The sequence below is a fragment of the Dendropsophus ebraccatus genome, chromosome 8 (genome assembly GCF_027789765.1).
Source record: "Dendropsophus ebraccatus isolate aDenEbr1 chromosome 8, aDenEbr1.pat, whole genome shotgun sequence".
NCBI lineage: Eukaryota > Metazoa > Chordata > Amphibia > Anura > Hylidae > Dendropsophus > Dendropsophus ebraccatus.
Genome location: NC_091461.1, coordinates 23,965,420 through 23,992,622, shown reverse-complemented (window position 1 = coordinate 23,992,622; position 27,203 = coordinate 23,965,420). Strand labels below are relative to the sequence as shown.

Genomic DNA, 27,203 nt, shown 5'->3' with positions numbered 1-27,203 from the left:
TTCCTTGCCTGTGATAGTGATTAGTTTACTAGGGTATCTTGACCAAGCTTTTCCTGCATTTGTATTCCAGTTGTGTCTTCCTGTCCCTATCCTAACAGGTACCTTCCAGTGGCAGTTCAGATTCCACACCAAAGTAGGGTAAAGAGTGAAAAACTTAGGGTACTTAGAGCAAGGTCCAAAGCCAAACCAGTTCCTGGCAGGTCCAAAGCCCTCATTACTATCTTAACAGGGCTAATTGTTAATAGGTTAAAATTCCTGGAAAACCCCTTTGACTCTTACTTAGGAGTAAAAGTAAGTTTACAAAGTTTCAGTCACACACAAGCTTGGACAGCCCAATGGCCTACACAAGAAGAAAGCTGTACTATTGATTGTTGGGGTGACCCTACAGATTTTACATCATAGTCTAAGAGGTTTGACCTACAGGCTATGGATGATTAAGGGTTAAAGGACGAAGGGCTTTTGGGATACTTCTCTGTTACATGGATAGCAGCCTGTCTGAATGTAACATCTCCCCAGTAATAAAACTGGTTCTGAATTCATGCCTAACTAAAAGCAACTTGTTGCAGCCGGTAGGGCTCTACGAATGGCGAGGGTGTGCGCTATCAGACACAAATCTCCGACTGAAGATTAGAAACATTGGGAGCCACCGTGCTGGAACTAGGAGGATTAAGTGACTTTTCTTTTAATCTCAGCCCTCTCCCGGCTAAAGCCATGGGGCTTGTCTCCCTAATAAGACTTTAGTTCCCCTCTAAGCTATTCCACAAGCTGTACAAACAAGATTGAGTTGGCACTGACAGCACAGCGAGAATCAATGAATGAAGAGTTCACGATGAACGTTGCGCAGATGTGTCATCATAAACTCAATATGGAGAGCAGATTACACAGGTAATTGAATTATATGGCGTACAGTTACTTCTACCCTCTTCTCTCCCATTAGCGACATCTCCTTATTAACGGGACACGTCCAGCTCTTGAACTTTTTGCTCCTCGTCCTGTAAAGCGTTAATTAAATTTCATGTTTTTTAAAAAAAAAAGAACACAAAGACGTGGCTAGCGCTCCAAAAAATCCATTTCTCTAGTAAATTACTGCCTGGTCTGATAATAGGCAGACAGTTGGTAGAGATTTCCTTCCAGAGAGGGCTTCCAATTGGCAAGCGTTGAATGGATAACATGTTGTGCATTTATGTGGTCAAATCAAAGGAGGGAATTAATAGAGGAACCGCTGGTCCTACAGGTCTGACCATGATTAAAAAAAAAAAATCTCACCGGAGCAAACAACAAATTTAAAAATGTTGCCTATACACAGCATACAAATGGGAATATTCACAAATAACGCAAAGGATCTTAAAGGTAGACCTACCATACAATGTTGTATTCAGAGTCGGATTGCCCCTTGACAATCAGATGATTGAATCCTGGTTTGAAGAACATGTTGGGAACATAGCAGGGAAAGTCGACTGACTCATTATAATCACAGAATAATGAAAATCAATTGTGGCCCAATTATAACAAAACGTTGCTATCTATAGCTAAATGAGTCAGTGACAGGAGCTGTACCTGTCACTGACTGATCGGAACCACCATAGAGTGACTGCTGGGGTCCCGATCACTTTCCCTGACAGATGTAGAATAATACTTACCTCCATCCTTTTAAATCGTCAATCTGTCTCAGGCAGACTCTACATGCAGAGCGCTGATCTTACTGATCAATGCTATGCAATGGCACAGCATTGATCGGTATAAGCAATCTAATGATCATTTCTAATCCTCCTCTAGGGGAATTTAAAAAGTGTGAAAAAAAACCCAAAACTTTTTTATTCTATATAAAAATTCTGATATACGCCAAAACTATAAATCATGGTGCAAAAAAAGGCCCCAAACCTTAACCCCATGTGTTAAATAAAATAAAATAAAACCATTATGGCTCTTAGAAGGTGAGGAGAGAACACTGCTTCACTGTGACCTGGACATCCAGGCATTAACAGCCTTTGGTCACGACGGGGTTAAAAAGAAATGTTTTTGCTTTTTATATGTCTTTTCTCTGATTCATGTCCCGTCAAAGCAACAATTCCCGTTTCTTGTTATTAAATATAATTACATTTATTGCCTAAAGTTCCCTTTAACTAACATAAAAATCATCACATATTTTAATGAAATTGTTTGGTGTAAACAGAAATTCCAATAACAATGGAAAAGCTGAGATTTTAAAAGGTCAAATTTACTGGAGAGAGAGAGAGAGAGAGAGAGAGAGAGAAAAGCACAGGACACCCAAACCTTTATAATCTATTGTTCCTCCAGCCCCCAAGTGAGCCCAAAAAATAACCCAAACTACTTTTAAAGGATCCAGCTGGTGACAGTTTTAATGTTTTCTTGTACGTTAAAGGACAACTCCCACGAAAAAATTTTTTGGATTATATAACACTACATATAACTTTGTAATGTGGTTAAATACCCGATCTGGCCCCCTTCCCCCACTTTCGGACTCTTTTTTGAAGATATCCTGATGGCCATGAACAGATACCATCTTTGCTTATCTAAATTCATGCCTGTTATACTATTCAGCTCTACTTTAAGTCCTAAGAGTATCTGAGTACTGGAAGCCATAGTTAGGACCCAGGAAAGACAACTGCTATATGTGAAGACCAGTTCTGCTTTCTAGTGGCCAACCGGTATTGTTACAAAATTAAAGCTGATGTGTCATCTTAAGGGGGAGAAAAAAATCTCAAATCTTCCAAGCTGCTGTATGTTCTGCAGGAAGTGGTGTATTCTTTCCACTCTGCCACAGTGCTCTCTGCTGCCACCTCTGTCCATGTCAGGAACTGTCTAGAATGGTAGCAAACCTCTCCTGTTCTTGAGAGTTCCTGATACAGACAGAGGTGGCAGCAAAGAGCAGCAGCTGATAAGTACTAGGAGACCCCTCCCCCCAACATATTATCAATTGGATTGGGAGCTAGAAGGAAGCCATCTTGAATTCTTTGTTAGATTCTTCAAAGGACTGAAAAGTGTGATAGATGCCATATTTTGCAACTTTTTAATGCTGCAAAACTGTTGAAAATGAAATGATAACCCCCCTTCTTGAGTCTAATACTGTCAGGAGCACAAAGAGATAATTCTGCTGCACGACTGTAATCCATAATGTAGGAATCAGGGAGATCCTTGAAGCGCTGACGGTAAGTGCACAGCTGTAAGCTGCCTCCCATGCGATCTGCTATTTTTATCCATCACTTCGCATAAGCCACTGATTGCTGATATTTACGTGGTAAACATATTGTAGGCTCTGATAATATGAAAATAACCATGTGCAGCCTATGTGTTCTGCACAAAGACAGATACTAATCTGAAAATAGACTGTTTACATAATTGTATATATAAGAAAAAATGGCGCATAGTGTGGGCTGAGACCATTCCTCCCCAACAGCGGGAGAGCTGCGTATACCATTATGGTAAACTTACTAGTATGACGCTGTGTATGACAATGTTATGGGATTGCAGGGCGGAGGATAAAAAAGATGTAAAAAAAAAAAAAAGTATCATTTAAGCGTAAAGAAATATTATAGTTACAATATTGTAATGTAGCAAAGCCCAATGTGCCACAAAACTTTTTATGCAAATTGCTAAAAGTGTCTTCATTGATGTCTATAGCTATTTAGGGGTATGATTTAGGATCTGTAGTCATTTAGGATGCTTAGAGGTCTGTATTAGGCCCCCTGCACACCCCCATGGCCAGGAGCATAAATTTAAAGGGCTGGGCCCTATAGCAAACTTTTGATTGGGCCCTTGTCCTCACCCCCATCCCCATAGTGCTCCCCCATGGTAGGCATCTCCCCTAGTGCTCCCCCATGGTAGGCATCTCCCCTAGTGTTCCCCATGGTAGGCATCTCCCCTAGTGCTTCCCCATAGTAGGCATCTCCCCTAGTGTCCCCCACGGAAGGCATCTCTCCTAGTGTCCCCCATGGTAGGCATCCCCCCTAGTGTTCCCCATGGTAGGCATCTACTCTAATGTCCCCCATGGTAGACATCTCCCCTGGAATCCCCCCTGAACATAGTGTTCCCCATGGTAGACATCTCCTTTGGCATTATGATGATAGCTCCTGAGGCCCAGTGTATTGCAGGGATGGGCCCCCTGCACTATGGGTGCTACTGTGGTAGATACAATTTGCCTCATCTGACTAGTGCAGGGATGAGGAGCCTTCGGCCCTCCAGCTGTTACCAAACTACAATTCCCATCATGCCTGGACAGCCACAGGGTGTCCAGGCATGATGGGATTTGTAGCTTGGCATTACTAGAGGGCCAAAGGTTCCCCATCCTTGGCCTATGGCATTGACATACCTTGCTTGGCCCTCACTCTTAGTTATGTATATTACCCAGTTCATGTCTGTCTATTTACACCTATAAGAAAAAGATAACTATTTTGTATACTTAATAATGCCTTACCCCAGAATGCAATGCTGCCTAGTAGCCAGGTCTCCACAATGAGAATCAGAACCATCCAGCATATAATATTATAAAAGAGTGATTTGCTGCATTGGAAAATTCAGAGAACATATTTTAGTCATGATGACGATACAGATACAGAAATACATAAATTGTATTCAAGATGTGTCCATTAATGTGGGGGACTAGCAATGACCAAGGGCAAAAAGTAATCAGAACAGGGTTAAAACCACCACTAGATGGCGACAGCACATTTAGATCAACCGCACTTTTTTCTTTAAATACGTCAATCCCTAAACTTCTACTTCTCCTGGAAAGCCTGAGTCAAAGTAACAGCTCAGGCAGGCACAGTCCAGAGCGACGAGGAATATGTTCTGATGCTGTTTTATTGGGCATTAACAAAACTCAGATTGTCTCTGTAAATCTGTATACATGTCTCACTGCCTTTCATTTTTCCATGTGGTTGTATGATAAAGTAATAATAATAATAATAATAATAATAATAATAATAATAATAATAATAATAATAATAATGCTTAAGGATACACCTGGCACCTTAGACTCCACCTATCAAATAGGCCACACCTTAAAGGGATTGTCTATGATTAGAGAAACATGGCTGCTCTCTTCCAAAAAGAGTGCGCCATACCTGTGCACTGGTCGTACGTGGTAATGCAGCTTAGTACCATTCTCTCCAATAGTAGACACAGCAAAGGGCAGCATTATTTCTAGATGATAGCAGCCATCGTGCCCCCTGCAGGTTTCTCCTGTGTTTTTATAGATGGTGTCTTCCTGTTATATTGAGGGCATGTGCAGATTTAAATAAGTATTCTGGTTAGTATTTAATTTTATTTTTTTACATTTTATAAGGTTTTTTATTTACATTTCTACATTGACTTGCAGCAGTAAAGGGCGACATGGTCTCTACTGCCTCCAAGGGATGTGTCAGGAACTGCAGGGCTGCTCTAGCTCTGGTTATGGCACAGTTATATACGCATTAGAAAAGACTAGTATGTTCGCCTGAACTTTCATCATTTGATTACTGGTGGCTGGAAAAGTTGGATGCAGCCCTAGGGAGTCCTGGATAACTGGAAACAGCCTATGGCCAATGGCTGTCCCTAGGGATGCATCAAACTCCTTCAGCCACCGGTTATTAAATGCCAAGAGTGCACGCTTGGACAAACCCGAGTGTCTTCGAGGTTCGCTCATCTTTAAAATAGACATTACACTTGGTGAAGCTGCCGGTGTAAGTCAGGTTGCAAAACTACAAGTCCTATTACGCCTGGACAGTCAAAACTGTAGTTTTTGCGACAGCTAGAGGACCACAGTTTGACACCTGTGGTGTAAGTAGTGCTGCAGGTGGGGCACAGTGTAGCACAGCGAGTGGGGATTACTGTCAGTCACCGTTCTTTTGGCTAAAGGCTACCGTGTCTGCAGCACTAGTGACACAGACAGCTTCCCCCTATCGTCTATTCTAATGTTAACATGCATTAGAATAGGCATCAGAGGAACTCAGTATGTAATATTCAAAGCAACTCTGTACCCACAATCTTACTCCCCCCCCCCCCCCCCAAACAGCTTGTACCTTTGGATAGCAGCTTTTAATCCAAGATCTGTCCTGGGGTCCGTTCGGCAGGTGATGCAGTTATTGTCCGAAAAAACAACTTTTAAACTTGCAGCCCCGTGCCCAACAGCCGTGGCCTAGGTTGTGCATGCATTAGGCTGGCACACCCTCTCTGTCCCTCCTCCCCACCCTCCTCATCATTAGGAATGTTCCAGGCAGATTGTCTCCTATTCTTCACCTGTGTCAGCATGGGACATGGGCTTGATCGTTGAGGCACCTGTGCAATGTTCAGACAGGAGAAAATGTTACAGTGGCATTCCTAATGAGGAATAGGGTGGGGAGGAGAGACGGAGAGGGTGTGCCTGCCTAATGCATACACAATCTAGGCCATGGCCGTTGGGCACAGGGCTGCAAGTTTAAAAGTTGTTTTTAGGACAATAACTGCATCCCCTGCCGAACGGACCCCAGGACAGATCTTGGATTAAAAGCAGCTATCCGAAGGTACAAGTGGTTTGGGGGGTCAGATTGTGGGTACAGAGTCCCTTTAACTGTGCTGCAGTTCCTGACACTTTGGTGACAGCAGAGGAGACATGTCACCCCTTACTGCTGCCACTCAATGTAAAAATAAAACAAACAAAAATATTTAATAAATTTATGTTACAAGTTTATAGAACTTAATTATACTTATTAAAGAAAAAAATATATTCAATTTACTGTAATATTTTTTTGAAGGCCATTCATGTTCTGCTAGGAATTCTAGAAAGAAGTATATGCAAAACAGCTCTTTAGTGCCACCACCTCGGAGCAGCTTCCCCCATGAGAGTTCATTCAAATGTCAGTGCGGAATTGCGCAGCCTCCATATGCTGCTGTACAAGCTCCATAGGATGCCACATGTATGTCCATTCCACTCTTGAATATATATATATATATATATATATATATATATATATATATATATATACAGTAATGCTTCTATTCTTCCAGCTTCAGGACTGTAATACACATACATGAATACATGGATTTAATATAATGCCTCCATATAATCTCTATATATGCTCTATATGAAATTGAAAGCATATGAAGGTACAGTATATAAGTACTATATATATTTAGTTATTCTTCTATTCTCCAAGCTTCAAGTGTGGAATATACATACATAGATTTAATATAATGCCTCCATATAGCTGTATATTAAATTGAAAGCATATGGAGGTACAGCAGAGGCCTCATATACCTCTATGGCACAAGGCAGTATTGTAATCTAATGTGCATGAGCCCTGACTCTGCAATCTTTTTCGCCTTTGGAGCCTGACATATTGTTTTTGGTCTAACTAAGTGTATAACACTGGTACCACCTAAAAAGTCGTTCACAGGATAAGCGTGTCTGAAGAAGTCTGGAATCTGTGAAAATGAACATTTCAGCAGGGTCGGAAGTTACCAGCTCTGGACTTGCACTTGAAGGTAATATTCGTTATTCTTCAGAATCGCCCGCCTGAGAGTCTTTGAAACTCCAAATCTATAAAACATCTGCAAATACTTATTACCTATTACAGATGTTAAAGGAGATAAATATAGCATTTATTACATTAGCGCTGCATGGGGAGGCACGTACGCATTGTGTGTCTATGTGGCTTTAAGATACTTGGAAGCACCACAGAGGGGGGCACTTACTTACTGAAGCAGCCCACCCACAGGCATTAACTACAAGACTATATTAATATGCTTAGTTCCTAGTTCCCAATGATAGTGAAATCACACTGGGAGCTCTATGCTCTGAAGACCTTTCAACTACTGTACTTCAACTTACTATGACTATTGCATATCCCAGCCATAATTAAAACTAATGAGAAAATCCAATAAAACCCTAAGTTTCCCATTAAAATGTGTCATTAGGGAATAATTAAAGTGTTGCGCTGGGCAAGGAGCGCTTGTTTATGCCGTTGCCTAGCAACAGGAACCACAACCAGAGGGTGACACCACTAGGCCTCAACACGTATGTATGAAACAGTCTGGTAGCGCCTGATAATAAGTGCCGCCACTATTTCCACCTCCGCCTTCTTTCTCAGGGGAAGATGGCTGCCTATTGTGTGGTGTGGTGAATTAACAGGTGACCGAAAAGGTTAATATTGTTGGGCAAGGAGCAATTGCTTGTGTAGTTGCTTAGCAAAAGGCACTACAACCAGAGGATGACACAACTAGGCCTACATACATATGTGTTAAAGATATGGTGCTGATAAGTGCCATATCTGATATTTCCATATCTGCCTTCTTTCATAGGGGAAGATGGCAGCTAATGCCTTGTGTGGTGTTGCGAAATTACTGAGCGACGAAAAAGAGAAATAGAGTTAATAGAGGGGGTCTACTTTTTTCAAAGTAAAGAGTGTCTCTTGCTCTTGAGGACCTGTCATGTCCATAGATTACATGAACAGTCCATTAATTTTAATTGAAAATGGTGTAATTCTTTATTTCTCCTTTGTTGGCGCTGTAGGAGGGACACATTTAAAGGGGTTTCCTAGTGAAAAGTAAAATGGTGCTATATGTCTCCCTGCACTCTAATAATTGGAAAATCTGCAGACTCACCTCCACTGATCCCCCACCGCTTCCCAGCTGCGATCCTCTTCTCCCGTTTCTTGAAGCTCAGAGCGGGCTGTTCCCTCTTGCACAAAATGCCAATGAAAGGAAGAAGAGGAGAAAATAAGAAATAATTTATTAAAACAAAAAAATATATATATTTTCCACTAGAAAACTCCTTAAATGGGAACTTCTGGTGCAAAAAGCTTCCACCTTTCAGCCCCTCAGGAGAACTCAATGAGTTCAATAATAGTTCTGTGTATGGGTGTATTATAAACCACTAGGCCAGGGCCGGATTAAAGGGAGGGCACCTAGGGCACGTGCCCTAGGGCCTCCACCACTTAGGGGCCCCCACCAGCCGAACCCTAGCAGAACGGTGCTGCTTACCCAGGATATCAGGCCGTGTAATAGGGCCCTGACACAGTGGGTAAGAGCGCACAGAAAGTTCTGTGTTCTCACATTGCGTTATTAACACAAACACAATGTGGGAATACACTCTGATAGACCTGACCAATACCACCATACCCCCCACCTCCCTGGAAAAGACACCAGATTTACTGGCAAGTCTGAACAAGAGGAGGGAAAAAAATAAAAACAAAAAAAAAATAGTTTTTTTCTGTCCCCCTGCTCCCTGGTGCTGTCCCCCTGCAAGGTGCTGCCCTAGGCACCAGACCACGGGTGGTAAATACGGCCCTGCTGGTGGGGCTGGGAATGCCTATAGTGCTCTGAGCGGCAATTTGAAAAATGGACCCCTCCACCAGGATCTTTTCGCCGGCGCCGCCCATGTAACAAAGAGGAAATTTAGGTAGGCAAGTGGTACAATCGCTTTAAGTTCCATGGTTATGTCAAGAGAAATAGGATTTCCATCACATGCTTAGAACCCTTCTCCCCTCTTTCATAATCCTGGGTTTAACATTAAAGTTGGTTCCTGGAGGTCTATACACTAGGACTTCCTATAGGCGGGAGATTGTTTAAAAAAACAACAGAGATTATCCAAAGCAGAAACCTCCTTTATCTTTTGTTGTGTACTTTTCCATGTGACTTTCATTATGCCTTATTATGCAGTTTTACTGTGTCCCTTTAAGAGCTAGAAGATACGAAAAGCTGAAACAACAAGCAAGACTATCGACAAAAGTGGCAGAATAAATAAGAACTCTGAACTTGGATTTGTGAGAAGTTCCTGTTCATCGTCAAGCCACAAAATGTCACCCTTCATATCTCATCCCACACAGCCAAGGTTTCCACAGTACGTCCATTTTTAAGGGACGGAAATGTAATTGACCAGATGGGAATGATAGCGTTGTGTAATAGCAGCCATCGTTCTTCCTTCCTGGCACTGGGCCCTAATTCACAGGCTCTTTTCCCATGGAAATGCCTCCACCGAGGGCAGCTGTGGAGGAGAAAGGCCAGTACAGAAGCAACGCTCGACGTATTACTGACACATTGAACTGCGCTGGTTAGGAGCCAGCAGCGTTGTATAAAGCATATGGTCTCTCACAGGAACATTACCCTGACATGTTACTAATAGTAAAACAAAACCAACCCTTGCTGATCACTATCGGCCATTGCGCTGGGAGTGTAAACTTGAACATCAAGTGACCAATGTCAAAGGTGTCATGTCACGTCAGGGGTATCCATGTACAAGACAAGACTTCAGACCCCACCCCAGCTACAGAAGACACTTAAAGTGAATGTATTACCAGGTATATTGGTTTAAAATTTTTACATTAATAGACTGGCGTCGGAGCAGGGATGAACCTCGGCCCGATTCCCGAGCACGGCGCCAGTCTATTCCTGGGAACCAGCCGGGCTTGAAGCACTGGAGGTGGGCCCGTCCTCCCCCAATATGACGAAACCCCCTACTCTCTGTGACATGGCTCCATTGATTCTAGGGCAGAACATCCCACTGGGGATGGGCGGGTGGATGGGCCAGTGCTTCAGGCTGGGTCGGTGCCTGGGCCTGGTGCCTGTCTATTGATGTAAAAATGATTTAGTTCCTTAGGGTGCGTTCACACCTACAGGATCCGCAGCAGATTTGATGCTGTGTTCAGTTATTTAAATGAGATCTGCTGCGGGTCCGCAGCAGAAAATCAGCTGCGGATACGGTAAGCGGGAACGTACCCTTATGGTGCGTTCACACCTACAGGATCTGCAGCAGATCTGCAGCAGATTTGATGCTGTGTTCAGTTATTTAAATGAAATCTGCTGCAGAAAATCAGCTGCAGATCCTGTAGGTGTGAACGCACCATAAGGGTACGTTCCCGCTTACCGTATCCGCAGCTGATTTTCTGCTGCGGACCCGCAGCAGATCTCATTTAAATAACTGAACACAGCATCAAATCTGCACCATCAAATCTGCTGCGGATCCTGTAGGTGTGAACGCACCCTAAGGAACTAAATGGCATTGCCAGTCATAATTGTATAACAATAAAATATTCTATAATTGAAGGAGTGTCCTGGCTATAGTGATGACACACAGTAAGGCCTCAATCACACGTTCAGTAATTTTTCTGGACCGCAAAACCTCCCGCTATTTTTATTCCGTGGTCCGTATAAATTCATCCGTATTTGTATCCGTTTCTGTAAAATGTGAATAGTACTAGTTTACATATATTTGATGACGTCCGTGAAAAACACGGATCCCATAGACTTCTATTGGTAATCTGTGCTGCAATCACAATCCGCACTAGAGCATGTCCTTTTTTTTACGGAACGGATTACGGGTCAAAAATAACACGGACTGTGTGAATAACCCAATAGAAATCAATGTGCTCTAAGTTGAACCGTGATTACTGATCCGGAAAAACGAACAACTTTACTGAATGTGTGAATAAGGCCTAAACCATGGTGGTTTTCCCCATTGTGATCACTACAACCAATTGAAAGCCACGTTATGTTGATTTTTTCCAACCAGGACTTGTCTCTTCAGAATCTTAGGGTCATATTAGGGTGCATTTACACAAACAAATTTATCTGACAGATTTTTGAAGCCAAAGCCAGGAATGGATTTGAAAAGAGGAGAAATCTCAGTCTTTCCTTTATAATCTGTTCCCTGTTTATAGTCTCTTCCTGGCTTTGGCTTCAAAGATCTCTCAGATAAATCTCTCTGTGTAAACGCGCCATTAGACAGGCGGATGAAGGGCCAATCAATAATGCAAACTAGCGCTGATCTGCTAGATTGGTGCTCATTTACTGAGCCGATTATGATAATGGTTTAGCAAGGTCTGCACGGACATCGCTATTATCACATTTTCCCTATTCTCCCTAAATTATTCCAATCTGCCTAATTGGATTAAGATGTGCAGATGGGGGTCACTACCTAATAAAAAGTGAGGTGCGAAGGGTTAATAATTTAGTAACTTCTTATGGCTACGTTCACACACTGTACTTTTTATGAAAATAACAGCCGTTCTTTCCATAATGCAATCATTTGCATTGAAGCCAATGGAAACATTGGACATTGTTTCACACAATGGATAGAACAACGGCCATTGTTTGGCTACGGCCGTCTAAATAATGTTCATGTCATTTATTTCCGGCTGTTGTCCATAGACTTCAATGCAATTTTTCATTTAAAACAACCAACGCTGTTTTGAGTGCCAAATAACGGTGGTCAGTCAGTCGTCTCCTGGAATATTCTGGTGGTCCTCCGCTAGTCTAAACTGACATGCTAAACTCTAAGGGTGCGTTTACACAGAAAAATTTCTCTGACAGATTTTGGAAGCCAAAGCCAGAATTGATTTGAAAAGAGGAGAAATCTCAGTCTTTCCTTTATGACCTGTTCTCTGTTTATAGTCTGTTCCTGGTTTTGGCTTCAAAGATCTGTCAGATAAATCTGTCTGTGTAAACGCACCATAACCTTCATCTATCCTCAGAGGGGATTCCAATTTGTATGGCACAGGAATTATGATTTGGACACTTAAAAAAAAAAAAAAAAAAAAAAACACACAGAGGCTGGATACATTGTAGCAAACACTAAGCATTAAAACTGTGTGAATTAAAGGGGTAGTTAACAATTATTATTTTTTTCCCAAAATCAACTGGTCCCAGCAAGTGCCAGTGATTTCTAATTTACTTCCTAAAAAAAAATAATCTCAAGTCTTCCAGTACTTATCAGCTGCTGTATGTCCTGCAGGAAGTGGTCTATTCTTTCCAGTCTGACACAGTGCTCTCTGCTGCCACCTTTGTCCATGTCAGGAACTGTCCAGAGCAGCAGCAAATCCCCACAGAAAACCTCTCCTGCTCTCCAGACTGGAAGGAATACCACTTCCTGCAGGACATGCAGCAGGTGATAAGTACTGGAAGACTTTTTTTTTTTTTTTTTTTTTTTTTAATAGAAATAAATTACAAATCTCTGGCACGTTCTGGCAACAGTTGATTTAAAAGATTTGTGAACTACTGCTTTAAAAGGACAACGTTTACTAATGAGTTAATCACTGGAATAGTTACTGCGGATAGCACACCAGTACATTTTGCTGGAAAACCCCTTTAAGGGTATGCTGAGTATTTGGCCTGGGTATACTGTACGTCAGCAATAAGATGTATTATGTATGAAACGCCATCAGTATTGCATCGATATTTCTCTACTGTAAATACTAGACAGGAAATTGAATTACACTTTAATAAACTGATGCAAAATAGATGAAAATACTGAGGAGTTATGGACGCAACACCAATCAATAGACTTCAATGGGAGCTTATCATTGAAACTCATAGGTTGTTTCTGAATACGCACATAATTTAACCCCTTAGCGACACATACCATGTACAACTTGGCCGACTGGGCTTTATTGATGGATGGCGTACATATACAGCAGGCCTGTACTGTGATACTATGACGTGAGGTCAGGAGGTTTTAGCAGCGAATACAAAGCGTTAGAGATGAGCACAAACTAAAATGTTTGAATGCTCGTTACTCGAATCGAGTATTCTCCACTTCTCGAGTGCTCGATATAAGTAACGAACCCCATTAAAGTCAATGGTTACTTGTAGAGAAACCCTTAAAGGGGTATTCCACTCAAACATAACTTTTGATATGTTGCTGCCCATGATGAGACTAACAATTCCTTCCATACTTGTTAGTATCTATTCAGTCTCCTTCCCCCAGTTCTGAGCTGCTGCTTTCTGCTGAAGACACAAAAATCTGTGTGAGCTTTTCTCTCTCTCCCCCTCCCTTCTGAGACAGCTGATGTAAACAAGTCCCTGACTGGCTTTATCTGTAACATTGTTGTAGCTTCATTGTAACGCCAAAAGGGTTCATCAGCAACTTGACCATAGATAAATCCTCCCGGCATTACAAAGAAGCTGCGAAGTTGCAGAAACAGTCTGTAAGGGACTCTTTTATATGAGCCGTCTCAGAAGGGAGGGGGATGAAGGGGAGACGGAGAGAACAGGTCACACACAGATTTTGTGTCTTCAGCAGAAAGCAGCAGCTGAGAACTGGGGGAAGGAGAATGAATACATAATAACAAGTATGGAAGGAATTGTTAGTCTCACCATGGGGAGGAACATATGAAAAGTTATGCTTGAGTGGAGTACCCCTTTAAAAGCTGGCCCATCTCTCACCTTAGTTTCCTTCATCTCTAACAACCATGATACTGTAGACGGGGGAAAATTCAGCCTACACCCACCGGTATCGGCCATTTCGCGTGAGTGACATGGTCAGACCCATTCTGTTTAAGTTTTGGAGGATGGACTCATAGTGTCATCAAGCCAATGCACCAAGTGCAAGGGCTGGCAAGAGAAGGAAAGAGGGAATCCCATACACAATAAGGGGGGGGGGGGGGGGCTCATTCACATGCTGATCCCCTGCTGATCTGCACAGTTTGCTGGGTCCAGTCAGCTCCCCAGTTGGACCAGTCACTTCCTTGTCCCCCTCTCCTCACTACCCTGAGACAGTGGAAGGTGAACGCTTGGGGGATCTGTGGACACAATACTGTATACTCAGTGAGCACCACCAGACTGTCGCACTATGACACTGGTTACACTGGTAATACTGGTAATATACTGAAAGCAGATGCATTTTCGGGTTTGTTTTACATAAATGGATAATAACACTGGGAAAAAACTGTTTCCATCTTTTAGCAAAAGTAGCAGAGTATACAGCGGCATATACTCACTATATACACCACTAGACTGTCGCACTATGACACTGGTTAGGCTGCATTCACACGTTCAGTGATTTTCCCGGTCCGTGATTGTGGTCCGGCAGCTACCTCCGTGATCCGTGCAAAACAGTCCGTTTTGTATCCGTGTCCGTTTTTTTCACGGATCTGTCTTACAGCATTTTAAATGACATTGATTACATCACATCCGTGTACATCCGTGAAAAACGCGGATCTCATTGATTTCTATGGGGAATCCTTTCCGTGCATCCGTTCCGAGTAATGACATGTCCTATTTTTTAACGGAACGGATCACGGATCCGTGAAATCACGGAACATCTGAATAGCCCCATAGAAAGCAATGGGCTGTAAAATTGTCCGTGCGCACAGATTCGTGAGACTGGATGGCAGACATCTTTTTTTCTTCTTTCTAGTCCTAAAAAGAACTTTTGTAAAATTGTGGATATAACTATTACTAGCTGTATAACAGTATACTATTGTATGATGGGAGTTGTAGTTTTGAAACCAATGGAGTGGCACATAGCACTGGTGTATGGCTGTCAGGGCATGATGGGAGTTGTAGTTATAGAACACTGGAATAAAGTATGGCCGTCGGGGCATGATGGGAGTTGTAGTTTCTGCAACCACAAGAGTGGTACAAGTTACAGAACACTGGTACAGAGTATGGCCGTCAGAGCATGGTGGGAGTTGTAGTTATAGAACACTGGTATAGAGTATGGCTGTCAGGGCATGATGGAAGTTGTAGTTATAGAACACTTGTATAGTGTATGTCTGTCAGGGCATGATGGGAGTTGTAGTTATAGAACACTTGTATAGTGTATGGCTGTCAGAGCATGATGGGAGTTGTAGTTATAGAACACTTGTATAGTGTATGGCTGTCAGAGCATGGTGGGAGTTGTAATTATAGAACACTGGTATAGAGTATGGCCGTCAGAGCATGGTGGGAGTTGTAGTTATAGAACACTGGTATAGAGTATGGCTCCCAGGGCATGATGGGAGTTGTAGTTATAGAACACTTGTATAGTGTATGGCTGTCAGAGCATGGTGGGAGTTGTAGTTATAGAACACTTGTATAGTGTATGGCTGTCAGGGCATGATAGGAGTTGTAGTTATAGAACACTTGTATAGTGTATGGCTGTCAGGGCATGGTGGGAGTTGTAGTTATAGAACACTTGTATAGTGTATGGCTGTCAGGGCATGATAGGAGTTGTAGTTATAGAACACTGGTATAGAGTATGGCTCCCAGGGCATGATGGGAGTTGTAGTTATAGAACACTTGTATAGTGTATGGCTGTCAGAGCATGATGGGAGTTGTAGTTATAGAACACTTGTATAGTGTATGGCTGTCAGGGCATGGTGGAAGTTGTAGTTATAGAACACTTGTATAGTGCATGGCTGTCAGAGCATGATGGGAGTTGTAGTTATAGAACACTTGTATAGTGTATGGCTGTCAGAGCATGATGGGAGTTGTAGTTATAGAACACTTGTATAGTGTATGGCTGTCAGAGCATGATGGGAGTTGTAGTTATAGAACACTTGTATAGAGTATGGCTGTCAGAGCATGGTGGGAGTTGTAGTTATAGAACACTTGTATAGTGTATGGCTGTCAGAGCATGGTGGGAGTTGTAGTTATAGAACACTTGTATAGTGTATGGCTGTCAGAGCATGGTGGGAGTTGTAGTTATAGAACACTTGTATAGTGTATGGCTGTCAGAGCATGGTGGGAGTTGTAGTTATAGAACACTTGTATAGTGTATGGCTCCCAGAGCATGATGGGAGTTGTAGTTTTGCCCCCAGTTGCAGAGTACATGTAAGTGATGCCATCTGCAGGCGGTTGGCACTGCCCCCCAGCATAGCGCCCCCTAGCGCCTGGGCCCAGTACACACTGGCAGGCTTCTAGGACAGTCATTTGTTCCATTGTAGTGTTGGCAGGAGCGGCCGTCCCTCTCCGGTATGACCCCGGAGGCCGCTCACACGTTATAGTAACGGTCACCACATCCCCCCCCCCCCCATGCGCCAAGTGAAAAAAAAAAAAGTTTGAAAGCAGAGAAACTTTTTGAGCTGCTCATCCCCGGCGGCAGCAGGAGGGGTTAGCAGGACCTCTCCCGTCCTGAGCGCCAGCAGTCCCTGGGAGCGGAGACTATGGTGCTGAGCTCCGCAGCCGGCTGATGAAAGGCGCAGACAGGAGAAAATGTCGCAGGGGCTCGGGGCGCACACACGGCGCACACTGCTCCTCACGGCGCTCAGCTGCCTCCTGCTCTCCTCCACAGCCCGAGGTAAGATCCCCGCAACTTCTCCGCATTGTCCTGTAAGCTGTCTGCTCGTTGTTCTCTATGATCCTTGGAGTGTTCTCCAGCAGCTTGGGGGGACTACAAGTCCCAGCATGCCCTGTCACCACCAGCTGTGTGGGGTAGAAGCCGGGAGACGGCGGGAGACTGGTCTGATTCATTCAGATACAACTGGCTGAGAAGTCTGTGGAGCCGCCGGGGGCAGAGGAGTCTGACACAGATGTAGCAGAGAGGAGTGTGTCGTGTGGTACATGGGAGCCATGGTGTAATCTGTACAGACAGTGACACCTCTATACACTATGACACGTTCTCTTCTCACCTATAGACAGTATATAGGTGGGAATGATAATCTAGTGTATATTAGGGGGTGGTCTTCTCTCCTATAGACAGTATATAGGTGGGAATAATAATCTAGTGTGTATTAGGGGGTGGTCTTCTCTCCTATAGACAGTATATAGGTGGGAATGATAATCTAGTGTATATTAGGGGGTGGTCTTCTCTCCTATAGACAGTATATAGGTGGGAATAATAATCTAGTGTGTATTAGGGGGTGGTCTTCTCTCCTATAGACAGTATATAGGTGGGAATGATAATCTAGTGTATATTAGGGGGTGGTCTTCTCTCCTATAGACAGTATATAGGTGGGAATGATAATCTAGTGTATATTAGGGGGTGGTCTTCTCTCCTATAGACAGTATATAGGTGGGAATAATAATCTAGTGTATATTAGGGGGTGGTCTTCTCACCTATAGACAGTATATAGGTGGGAATAATAATCTAGTGTGGGTAAGGGGGTGGTCTTCTCACCTATAGACAGTATATAGGTGGGAATGATAATCTAGTGTATATTAGGGGGTGGTCTTCTCACAGACTATAGACAGTATATAGGTGGGAATGATAATCTAGTGTATATTAGGGGGTGGTCTTCTCTCCTATAGACAGTATATAGGTGGGAATGATAATCTAGTGTATATTAGGGGGTGGTCTTCTCTCCTATAGACAGTATATAGGTGGGAATGATAATCTAGTGTATATTAGGGGGTGGTCTTCTCTCCTATAGACAGTATATAGGTGGGAATGATAATCTAGTGTATATTAGGGGGTGGTCTTCTTTCCTATAGACAGTATATAGGTGGGAATGATAATCTAGTGTATATTAGGGGGTGGTCTTCTCACCTATAGACAGTATATAGGTGGGAATGATAATCTAGTGTATATTAGGGGGTGGTCTTCTCTCCTATAGACAGTATATAGGTGGGAATGATAATCTAGTGTATATTAGGGGGTGGTCTTCTCTCCTATAGACAGTATATAGGTGGGAATAGTAATCTAGTGTATATTAGGGGGTGGTCTTCTCTCTTATAGACAGTATATAGGTGGGAATGATAATCTAGTGTATATTAGGGGGTGGTCTTCTCTCCTATAGACAGTATATAGGTGGGAATGATAATCTAGTGTATATTAGGGGGTGGTCTTCTCTCCTATAGACAGTATATAGGTGGGAATGATAATCTAGTGTATATTAGGGGGTGGTCTTCTCTCCTATAGACAGTATATAGGTGGGAATAATAATCTAGTGTATATTAGGGGGTGGTCTTCTCACAGACTATAGACAGTATATAGGTGGGAATGATAATCTAGTGTATATTAGGGGGTGGTCTTCTCACCTATAGACAGTATATAGGTGGGAATGATAATCTAGTGTATATTAGGGGGTGGTCTTCTCACCTATAGACAGTATATAGGTGGGAATGGTAATCTAGTGTATATTAGGGGGTGGTCTTCTCTCCTATAGACAGTATATAGGTGGGAATGATAATCTAGTGTATATTAGGGGGTGGTCTTCTCTCCTATAGACAGTATATAGGTGGGAATGATAATCTAGTGTGGGTAAGGGGGTGGTCTTCTCTCCTATAGACAGTATATAGGTGGGAATGATAATCTAGTGTATATTAGGCGGTGGTCTTCTCACCTATAGGCTAGGTTCACACTGCATACGTTTCCGTCCGTAGTGCGAACCGTGAATATACGCACGTAGTTTTGAGTTTGATGCGTTCGCTTGAAAGTATACGATATACGCCCGCACAGTGCACACTACGTATGAGTTTACGGCCAGATCGTATACGGCGCCGTGAAAAATGAACACGACCATTGTTTGAGGACGGAAATGTTCGAACTCACGGCCGTGGATTTCCATGCGGTCCCGTACGAAGTACTTATTTCAGCCAGTGTGAATAAGGGTTGTCTTCTTAAAAACTATAGACAGTATATAGGGTGGAAATTATAATCTTGTGGGTAGGGGGTGATCTTCTCACCTATAGACAGTGTATATGATGGAAGGGGAAATTTAGTGTGGGTAAGTGGGTGGTCTTCTTAAAGACTATAGACAGTATATAGGATGGAAGTGACAATCTAGTGTGGGTAAGTGGGTGGTCTTCTCACCTATAGACAGTGTATAAAGTGGAAGGGGAAATCTAGCGTGAATAAGTGGGTGGTCTTCTTACCTATAGACAGTGTATAAAGTGGAAGGGGAAATCTAGCGTGAATAAGTGGGTGGTCTTCTCACCTATAGACAGTGTATAAAGTGGAAAGGGAAATCTAGCGTGAATAAGTGGGTGGTCTTCTTACCTATAGTGTATATGATGGAAGGGGAAATTTTGTAGGGATAAGGTGGTGGCTCTTTTCACATATAGACAGTATATAGAGTGGAAGGGCAAATCTAGCCTGGATAAGAGGGTGGTCTTCTCATCTATAGGCAGTATATAGAGTGGAAGGGCAAATCTAACCTGGATAAGAGGGTGGTCTTTTCACATATAGACAGTATATAGAGTGGAAGGGCAAATCTAGCCTGGATAAGAGGGTGGTCTTCTCATCTATAGGCAGTATATAGAGTGGAAGGGGAAATCTAGTGTGAATTAGGGGGTGGTCTTCTCATCTATAGACAGTGTATAGGGTGGAAGTAATAATCTAGTGTGAATAAGGGGGGTGGTCTTCTTAAAGATTATAGATAACATACATGGTGGAAGTGAAAATCTGGTCTGAATAAGGAAATGATCTTCTGAAAGGGTTTATTCAGGATTATAGAAACAGCGCCATTCATGTACTCAGGTTGTGTGTGGTATTACAGATCCAGTATAGAGCTTACTTGTATTACAATCTGTACTCACAATCTGAGGAGAGAAGCAAATCACAATAACATACTCAACTCTGCTATATCAGCTGGTTAGCGTTCTGCCATATTTGTAAATACTGTTTATATTGAATAAGTTTTACAATCAATATTTATTTATTTTATGCCTTTATGAAAATGAAATTATTGCTTAGAATTCACTTGCTCTCTGCTTGCTGTCAGTGAATGGAAACATTAAAGGGATTGTTCACTAAGATTTTTTTTTACTTTTAAGTCAACTGGTGCCAGAAAGTGCCTGAGATTTGAAATTTGCTTCTATTCAAAAATCTTGAGTTATCCAGTACTTATCAGCTGCTGTATGTCCTGCAGAAAGTGGTGTATTCTCTTCAGTCTGACACAGTGCTCTCTGCTGCCACCTCTGTCCATATCAGGAACTGAGCAGTCCAGAGCAGGTGCTAATTCCCATAGAAAACTGCTCCTGCTCTGGACAGTTCCTGACATGGACAGAGGTGGCAGCACTGGAAAGAATACACCACTTCCTGCAGGACATACAGCAGCCGATAAGTACTGGAAAACTCAAGATTTCTGGTGAACTACCCCTTTAACATTCTGAGACGTAAACCTTGTACAGCTCTAATTCTTCTGACAGCTGAGAATTTGTCACAGTTCTTCAGTCCGGAATACTCTGCAGATTGAACAGATCCTCTCTCCTTGTTACAATGTATCAGTGCAGTGAGAAAGCATCAGTCTGGAGTCCTCATTGTTTGGTTTATCTCATCGATCATTTCCTAGACTGAATACAATTGTTACACACCACCAGCTGTGGGAAGTATGTTATATCTGCAGGTTTTGAACTTCTGAACCTGTGATCAAGAATGTTCCCATTCACTGACAGCAAGCAGAAATCTATGAGGATGATAGAGGATGAGGAAGAATACGAATAATACCACATGCCAATAAACCATCTAAGTTATACAGAGTTTTCATTTAAAAACGCAAGCCGACCAGTACTTATTATCTGCTGTATGCCTTGCAAGAAGTGGTGTATTCTTTCCAGTCTGACACCGTGCTCTCTGCTGCCACCTCTGTCCATGTCAGGAACTGTCCAGAGCAGGAGCAAATCCCCATAGAAAACCTGAAGGAAGTGGCATATTCTTTCCAAATTAGCTGGTTTCAGAAAGTTATATTGATTTAAAAATCTCAAGTCTTCCAGTACTGATCAGCTGCTGTATGTGTTGTAGGAAGTGAAGTATTGTTTTCAGTCTGACACAGTGTTCTCTGCTGCCACCATGTCAGGAACTGTCAGTAGCAGTAGCAAAACTTTTCCTGCTTTCCAGACTGGAGAGAATACACCATTTCATGCAGGGCATAAAGTAGCTGATAAGTACTGGAAGACTTGAAATTTTTTAATAGAAGTCAATTACAAATCTCTGTCATTTTCTGGAACCATTTGATTTGAAAGATTTTTTTTTTTTTTTGTGATCTACCCCTTTAATTGATCTTCCTGACTGAGGTATATACCCGTGTTACATTATGATATATTTATTACTACGCCTCGTATAACATCACGCGGTTCATTTAGAACCAGCGCGCTCCATTAAACTAACAAGTCAGCTGAGATAGCCGATAAGCCGAGCAATAAACGGACTGTACGCGGGGCTGATCACCGTACTGCGGGGACTGGCGGAGGCTAATGAACAGGTATACAGCGCCACGGTATAAATGCTTCATATAATCGCCACACAGCCAGATGGGACCGCGGCTAATGAGAATACGGGGAAGGCTAGTGAATTATTACACCATTACTGGGGCAGGACTCTTCACTTATCATCTCTCCTATTTCAGGCTTCTTATATGTTATTTATAAGGAGCTAATTCTATAAGCTCATTCATGTACCCAGGATCATGTATTAGTAATACAGCAATGGATCCTGCAGTGGTGGAGCCTGCTCACTGATCACCCATCACTGTCCAGGCATGATGGGATTTGTAGTTCTGCAACAGCTGGAAGGCTGATATGACTGTAGATTCTGGACAGTGGATACAGTTGTAGCAAACACTTAGCTGTGAGCATATCATGACAGCAAGCCGAGGTCTTACAGTACATTGTTATCTAGATCCAGAAGATGATGGTTTGTTACAGTGTATCAGTGCAGCTATATTGTATCAATACAGGGAGAAAGCCTTATAGCCAAGTTTAGTTTCAATTGATCCTGTTCACTTTAATAGGAGCTGAGCTGCAGTACCCAGTACGACCATTACAATATGTATGGAGCTGTTTGCTTCTAGCTCTGTCCGCTAAATGCCTATGCTCAGCTCTTGCAGTGGATCACGCGGGGGGTTGGGTGTTTGATCCCAATCTGATATTGAGTTCCCGTCTAATATTGATGATCTATCCTGAGGATAACTTACTAGTAAATGTAGCCTGGAAAATACCTGTAAAGGGTACCCATTCAGTTTGGAGTTTAATATGGAGGGGACATGGTTATTGCTTGCTTGTAGTAACACTGGTATAGTGGCTACCTGCAGCCACCACTAGGGATTGCTCAACGCATACAGATCTATGTTCACACACTGTCAGTGAATTCAGAGCCTGCTGTAGTAATCCATACCTCCCCCTAGTGGTGGCTGCGTGCATACAAAAATTATATCATTTGCCAGGTTCCAGAAACAACTTAGCTGTTGCAGCTCAGTTCCATTAAAGGGGTAGTGCGGCATTTAACATTTATTCACTAAATAACACACATTACAAAGTTATACAACTTTTAGGCTATGTTCACACTACGGAAGAGACCGGCCATTCCGTGACCCCGGCCGTGTCACGGAACGGACGGTCTCTGCCCTGATCATCCCGATCCCGATCAAAGTACCGGCCGGATGATCTTTCCGGCCGCAGAGCTCCGATGCGGGCGCATCTGCGCGTGCCCGCATCAGAGCTTCCCCCCGCACACTATGGAGCAAGCGGCCGGAGCCGCTCGCTTCATAGTGTGAACTGACAGGGTTTCCTACGGCCGCAATTTATTGAATTGCGCCCGCAGAAAACTGACATGTCAGGGATACGATGTGCATACGCTCCGGCTGGGATCCCATTGGAGCTAAGGCATTGTTCCACCCCGCAAAAACTACGGCCGTAGTTTTACGTAGTGTGAACATAGCTTTAATGTTTGGTATTTAAGTGAATGGCCCCCTTCCCCGTGTTCCCCCACCCCGGAAGTGTGGTGCAGTATGCTTACTCAATTGCTGTCGACCCCAGACGCCATCTTGGGTCGACGACGTCATCTTCAGGAGGCCGGCCGGACCGCTCCTGCCGTCCCTCATGCCAGCCCCACCTCTGCTGCATCATCAGCTGCTCAGCCGCGATTGGTTGAGCATACTTATGAACAAAACAGATGCAACGTTTCAACTACCTCTCGTTGTCTTTCTCAAGCTGAGAGGTTGTTGAAATGTTGCATCTGTTTTGTTCACCATCTTTGGAATAAAATTCACTTTTGTACCACTTGAGCTGGTGTGCTGTGGACTCTCCATCTTCTACTTGCGGAATCCTTGGCCTAAGGACCTATCTCCTGAGCACCCGCCACATCAAAATTGGACGTGCGGCTTGTTTTCTATTCTCTATCTCCTATATCTATCTATCTATCTATCTATCTATCTATCTATCTATCTATCTATCTATCTATCTATCTCCTATCTATCTATCTATCTATCTATCTATCTATCTATCTCCTATCTATCTATCTATCTATCTATCTATCTATCTATCTATCTATCTCCTATATATCTATCTATCTATCTATCTATCTATCTATCTATCTCCTATCTATCTATCTATCTATCTATCTATCTATCTATCTATCTCCTATCTATCTATCTATCTATCTATCTATCTATCTATCTATCTAGTCACAAGGATGGTGAGCAGCACTACTTGGAGCTTAGTATGAAGGTGGGTGCCAGCCAGAGGATCTTGACCACGGATAAATGTAGATACCCAAAGGAATTCCAACGGCACTCCCTATATTCAAGTAACGTGCAACTTATTCCATAAACAGTGCAGCACAGCAAATAAAGCGACGTTTGGACCGTCTTACAAGCTTGAAGCTTGAAAATAACTGTGTAAGACGGTCAAAACGTCGCTTTATTTGCTGTGCTGCACTGTTTATGGAATAAGTTGCACGTTACTTGAATATAGGGAGTGCCGTTGGAATTCCTTTGGGTATATCCATCCATCCACCCATCTATCTATGTCATCTATCTATCTATCTCCTATCTATCTGTCTGTCTCCTATCTATCTATCTATCTATCTATCTATCTATCTATCTATCTATCTCCTATCTATCATCTATCTTCTATCTATCATCTATCTTCTATCTATCTATCTATCTCCTATCTATCTATCTATCTATCTATCTATCTATCTATCTCCTATCTATCTATCTCCTATCTATCTATCTATCTATCTATCTATCTATCTATCTATCTATCTCCTATCTATCTATCTATCTATCTATCTATCTATCTATCTACCTGATCTAACATGTATCTACTCTCTATCTATTGTATATATATATATATATATATATATATATATATATATATATATATATATAATTAGACTCCTATCGTGGTGACTGTACTTTTCCTGATGCATATTAGATGTAATGAATGAGTATTAGCCCTGCTGGGCATAGTCAGATGTCAGTCAGACGTCAGTACCTGATATGAGAGTTACTTATACTCCATTGTGGTCTGTTGGGCACACATTATTCTTATCACAGCTGGACGCATACATTGAGAACAGAAAGTTATTATGGTAAAGTATACATGGTAATGCTTGTGCAGACTGTGAAAATGTAGCCCTTTAAATGGACATAGCGGGTGTTGTGCAGGTTTCACAATAGAAATGGTCACATTAATACTTTTCTTTATTGCCTCTAGGTTGAATTGCTTAGAATATTTCAGTATTTTCTGTACAGAGGTCATATCGTGGCTAAGATGTGGTGCGGTGGTTTCACTTTCATAAGCTTAAAGGGGTTGTCCTTTTTTAGCATACTGCTGCTGGTCCATATAAAACAATATACATGTTTTTCTTACCTGTCCGCGCTCCCTCTGTGTCCTCCTCTGGTGTTGCCGGTGTCCCCCTCTGACTGCAGAGCCTCCACTTATGAGATGCACTCGTCTGGTGAGTGTCAGCCTGCTCAGCCAATCAGTGACTGATACAGGACAGCCCCCGGCCAGTGATTGGCTAAGAGATCTGTCAATCCCCAAACAAGTTCAACTCAGAAGTGGAGGCTCTATAATCAGAGGGGGCACCGCGCATAATGGGAGTTGTAGTTTGCAAAATCTGGAGAGCCAAGGTTTCCTACCCCTGCTCTTAACTGTTTGCTTACATTGAATAGTACTGGGGAGATGGAGGCATCCTCTTCAGCAGATGTATATACCAACCTGTACATACAACCTATATATATAATTAAGCACAAATGGCACCCGGGTGCATACCAGGCTGCCCGATCAGTCATGCCAGTCTGCTTGACACAGGTTTAATCTTAGTTTGTTAATACATGTAATTTATTAATGATGCCTCGTGCGCCGTGTTAAAACCAACACCATGTCTAATGCATTTACCTGGTCCTGGATCCAAAAGATACAAGTCATTTTCCCTGCTTAATTTCTCATTAGTTATGCAACTTCCATCAGCTCCATTTAGTCTGTTTGTTATGTTTGCAGACTCTCATTTCCTCTCTTGTGCCTGTCTGCTTGCTGCAAAATTCCCAAAAGTCACACCTCAGCTTATAGGAACATATGGTGTCCTAGTCTGTGCTGGCTGCCGCTGGAAAAGGAGCCTTACCCTGTGCAGAATAAAGTGTCAAGGAGAGGCAATGTCTTAAGATGCTCTGCTAGTCGTAGATTCTCATTAATTTATGTTAGTCGGTATAGCTGTGATACTGAGCTGGAGCGTTGGGCAGGGTAGTGGCCTGTTTTATTATAGGGTAGGCTTAATCTGAGATCTAGGAGGATTAAGATGACTTTATATTTAGTCTTCTGGGATCTTGCTTCGCCTTTTTCTAGCCAAAACACATTCAGTTGCAGACTGTAAAGCAGAACTGTCAGCAGCTTTTTGCTGACTTAAGGAAAGGAGTGTACAATTGGGCTTCTTACCCTGAATTAGGACATATAACTCTTATTTCAATCTATCAATCCAGCGCTGAGATGTATGAAGTTTATGCAAATTAGGAGATAAAGCCCATGGGGCGTTCCATTGGACTGCAAGAGCCCAGCAATGCTTCTACACCCATAGTAAATGACCACTCTGTTCAGATTGACAATCTGAATGTTGCTGGGCTTTGCTGCTCCGTAGACTTTATCTCCTAATTTGCAATGATCTTCTAATCTTCTGAGTCACACTAACTTAAAGGGGTATTCCAAGAAAAGTTAACTTTTCCCCTATCCACTGGATAGGGAACAAGTAAGAGATCATGTGGGGTCCGACCTCCAAACCCTCTGGCGATCTCCATATTAGCCACAGCTTCTGTGTTATGAATAGAGCCGCCGGTACGGCAGAAGACCCAAGACTCTATTCTTTCCTATGTAGGTGCCAGGGAGAGCCGAGTACAGCGCTCTTATGCCTTACTTGGCTCTCTTCAGCACCTCCATAGGAACAAATAGAAAAAGTAGTCTTAAGTGGAGATGCCAAACTGTTTAGACCTGGCAACGTTCTCTGAACCTGAATGTTCGCCATTTGATTCCCCATGGCTGCAGAAGTTGGATGTAGCCTATGGCCTATGGCTATATCTATGTTTTCCAGGACTTGCGGGACTGCATTCAACTTCTCCACCAAATGTTTGGGGTCTGGAATACCTTGCTGAACCTGATCAGTTTGACATCTCCACTCAACACTACTTATAAGTCATTCATGCTCCACTGGAAATTCTGTGGAAGATACGCAAAGGAGCTCTTCAATGTCACCTTTTACAGGTAGCTTTATCCTTAAAGTCAGTGTTTAAAGGGAATCTGTCACTAGGTTTATGCTGCCTTAAATGAGAAAAGCATAAACTAGTGACAAAAATGCTAAACAAATTGGTGTATTACTT

The 27,203-nt window shown here is 42.6% G+C and overlaps 1 protein-coding gene across 3 annotated transcripts in view; it reads left to right on the top strand.

Annotated features, from left to right (window-relative positions):
- The first annotated feature begins 16,776 nt into the window (after window positions 1–16,776).
- ADAM12 (ADAM metallopeptidase domain 12) overlaps window positions 16,777–27,203 on the top strand; it is a 395,681-nt gene continuing 385,254 nt past the window's right edge. For all 3 annotated transcript variants that reach the window (XM_069980036.1, XM_069980034.1, XM_069980035.1), the window contains exon 1: window positions 16,777–16,972. In XM_069980036.1, the coding sequence (XP_069836137.1) occupies window positions 16,888–16,972 (85 nt within the window). In that variant the 5' untranslated portion in view covers window positions 16,777–16,887. The remainder of the gene's footprint in view (window positions 16,973–27,203) is intronic.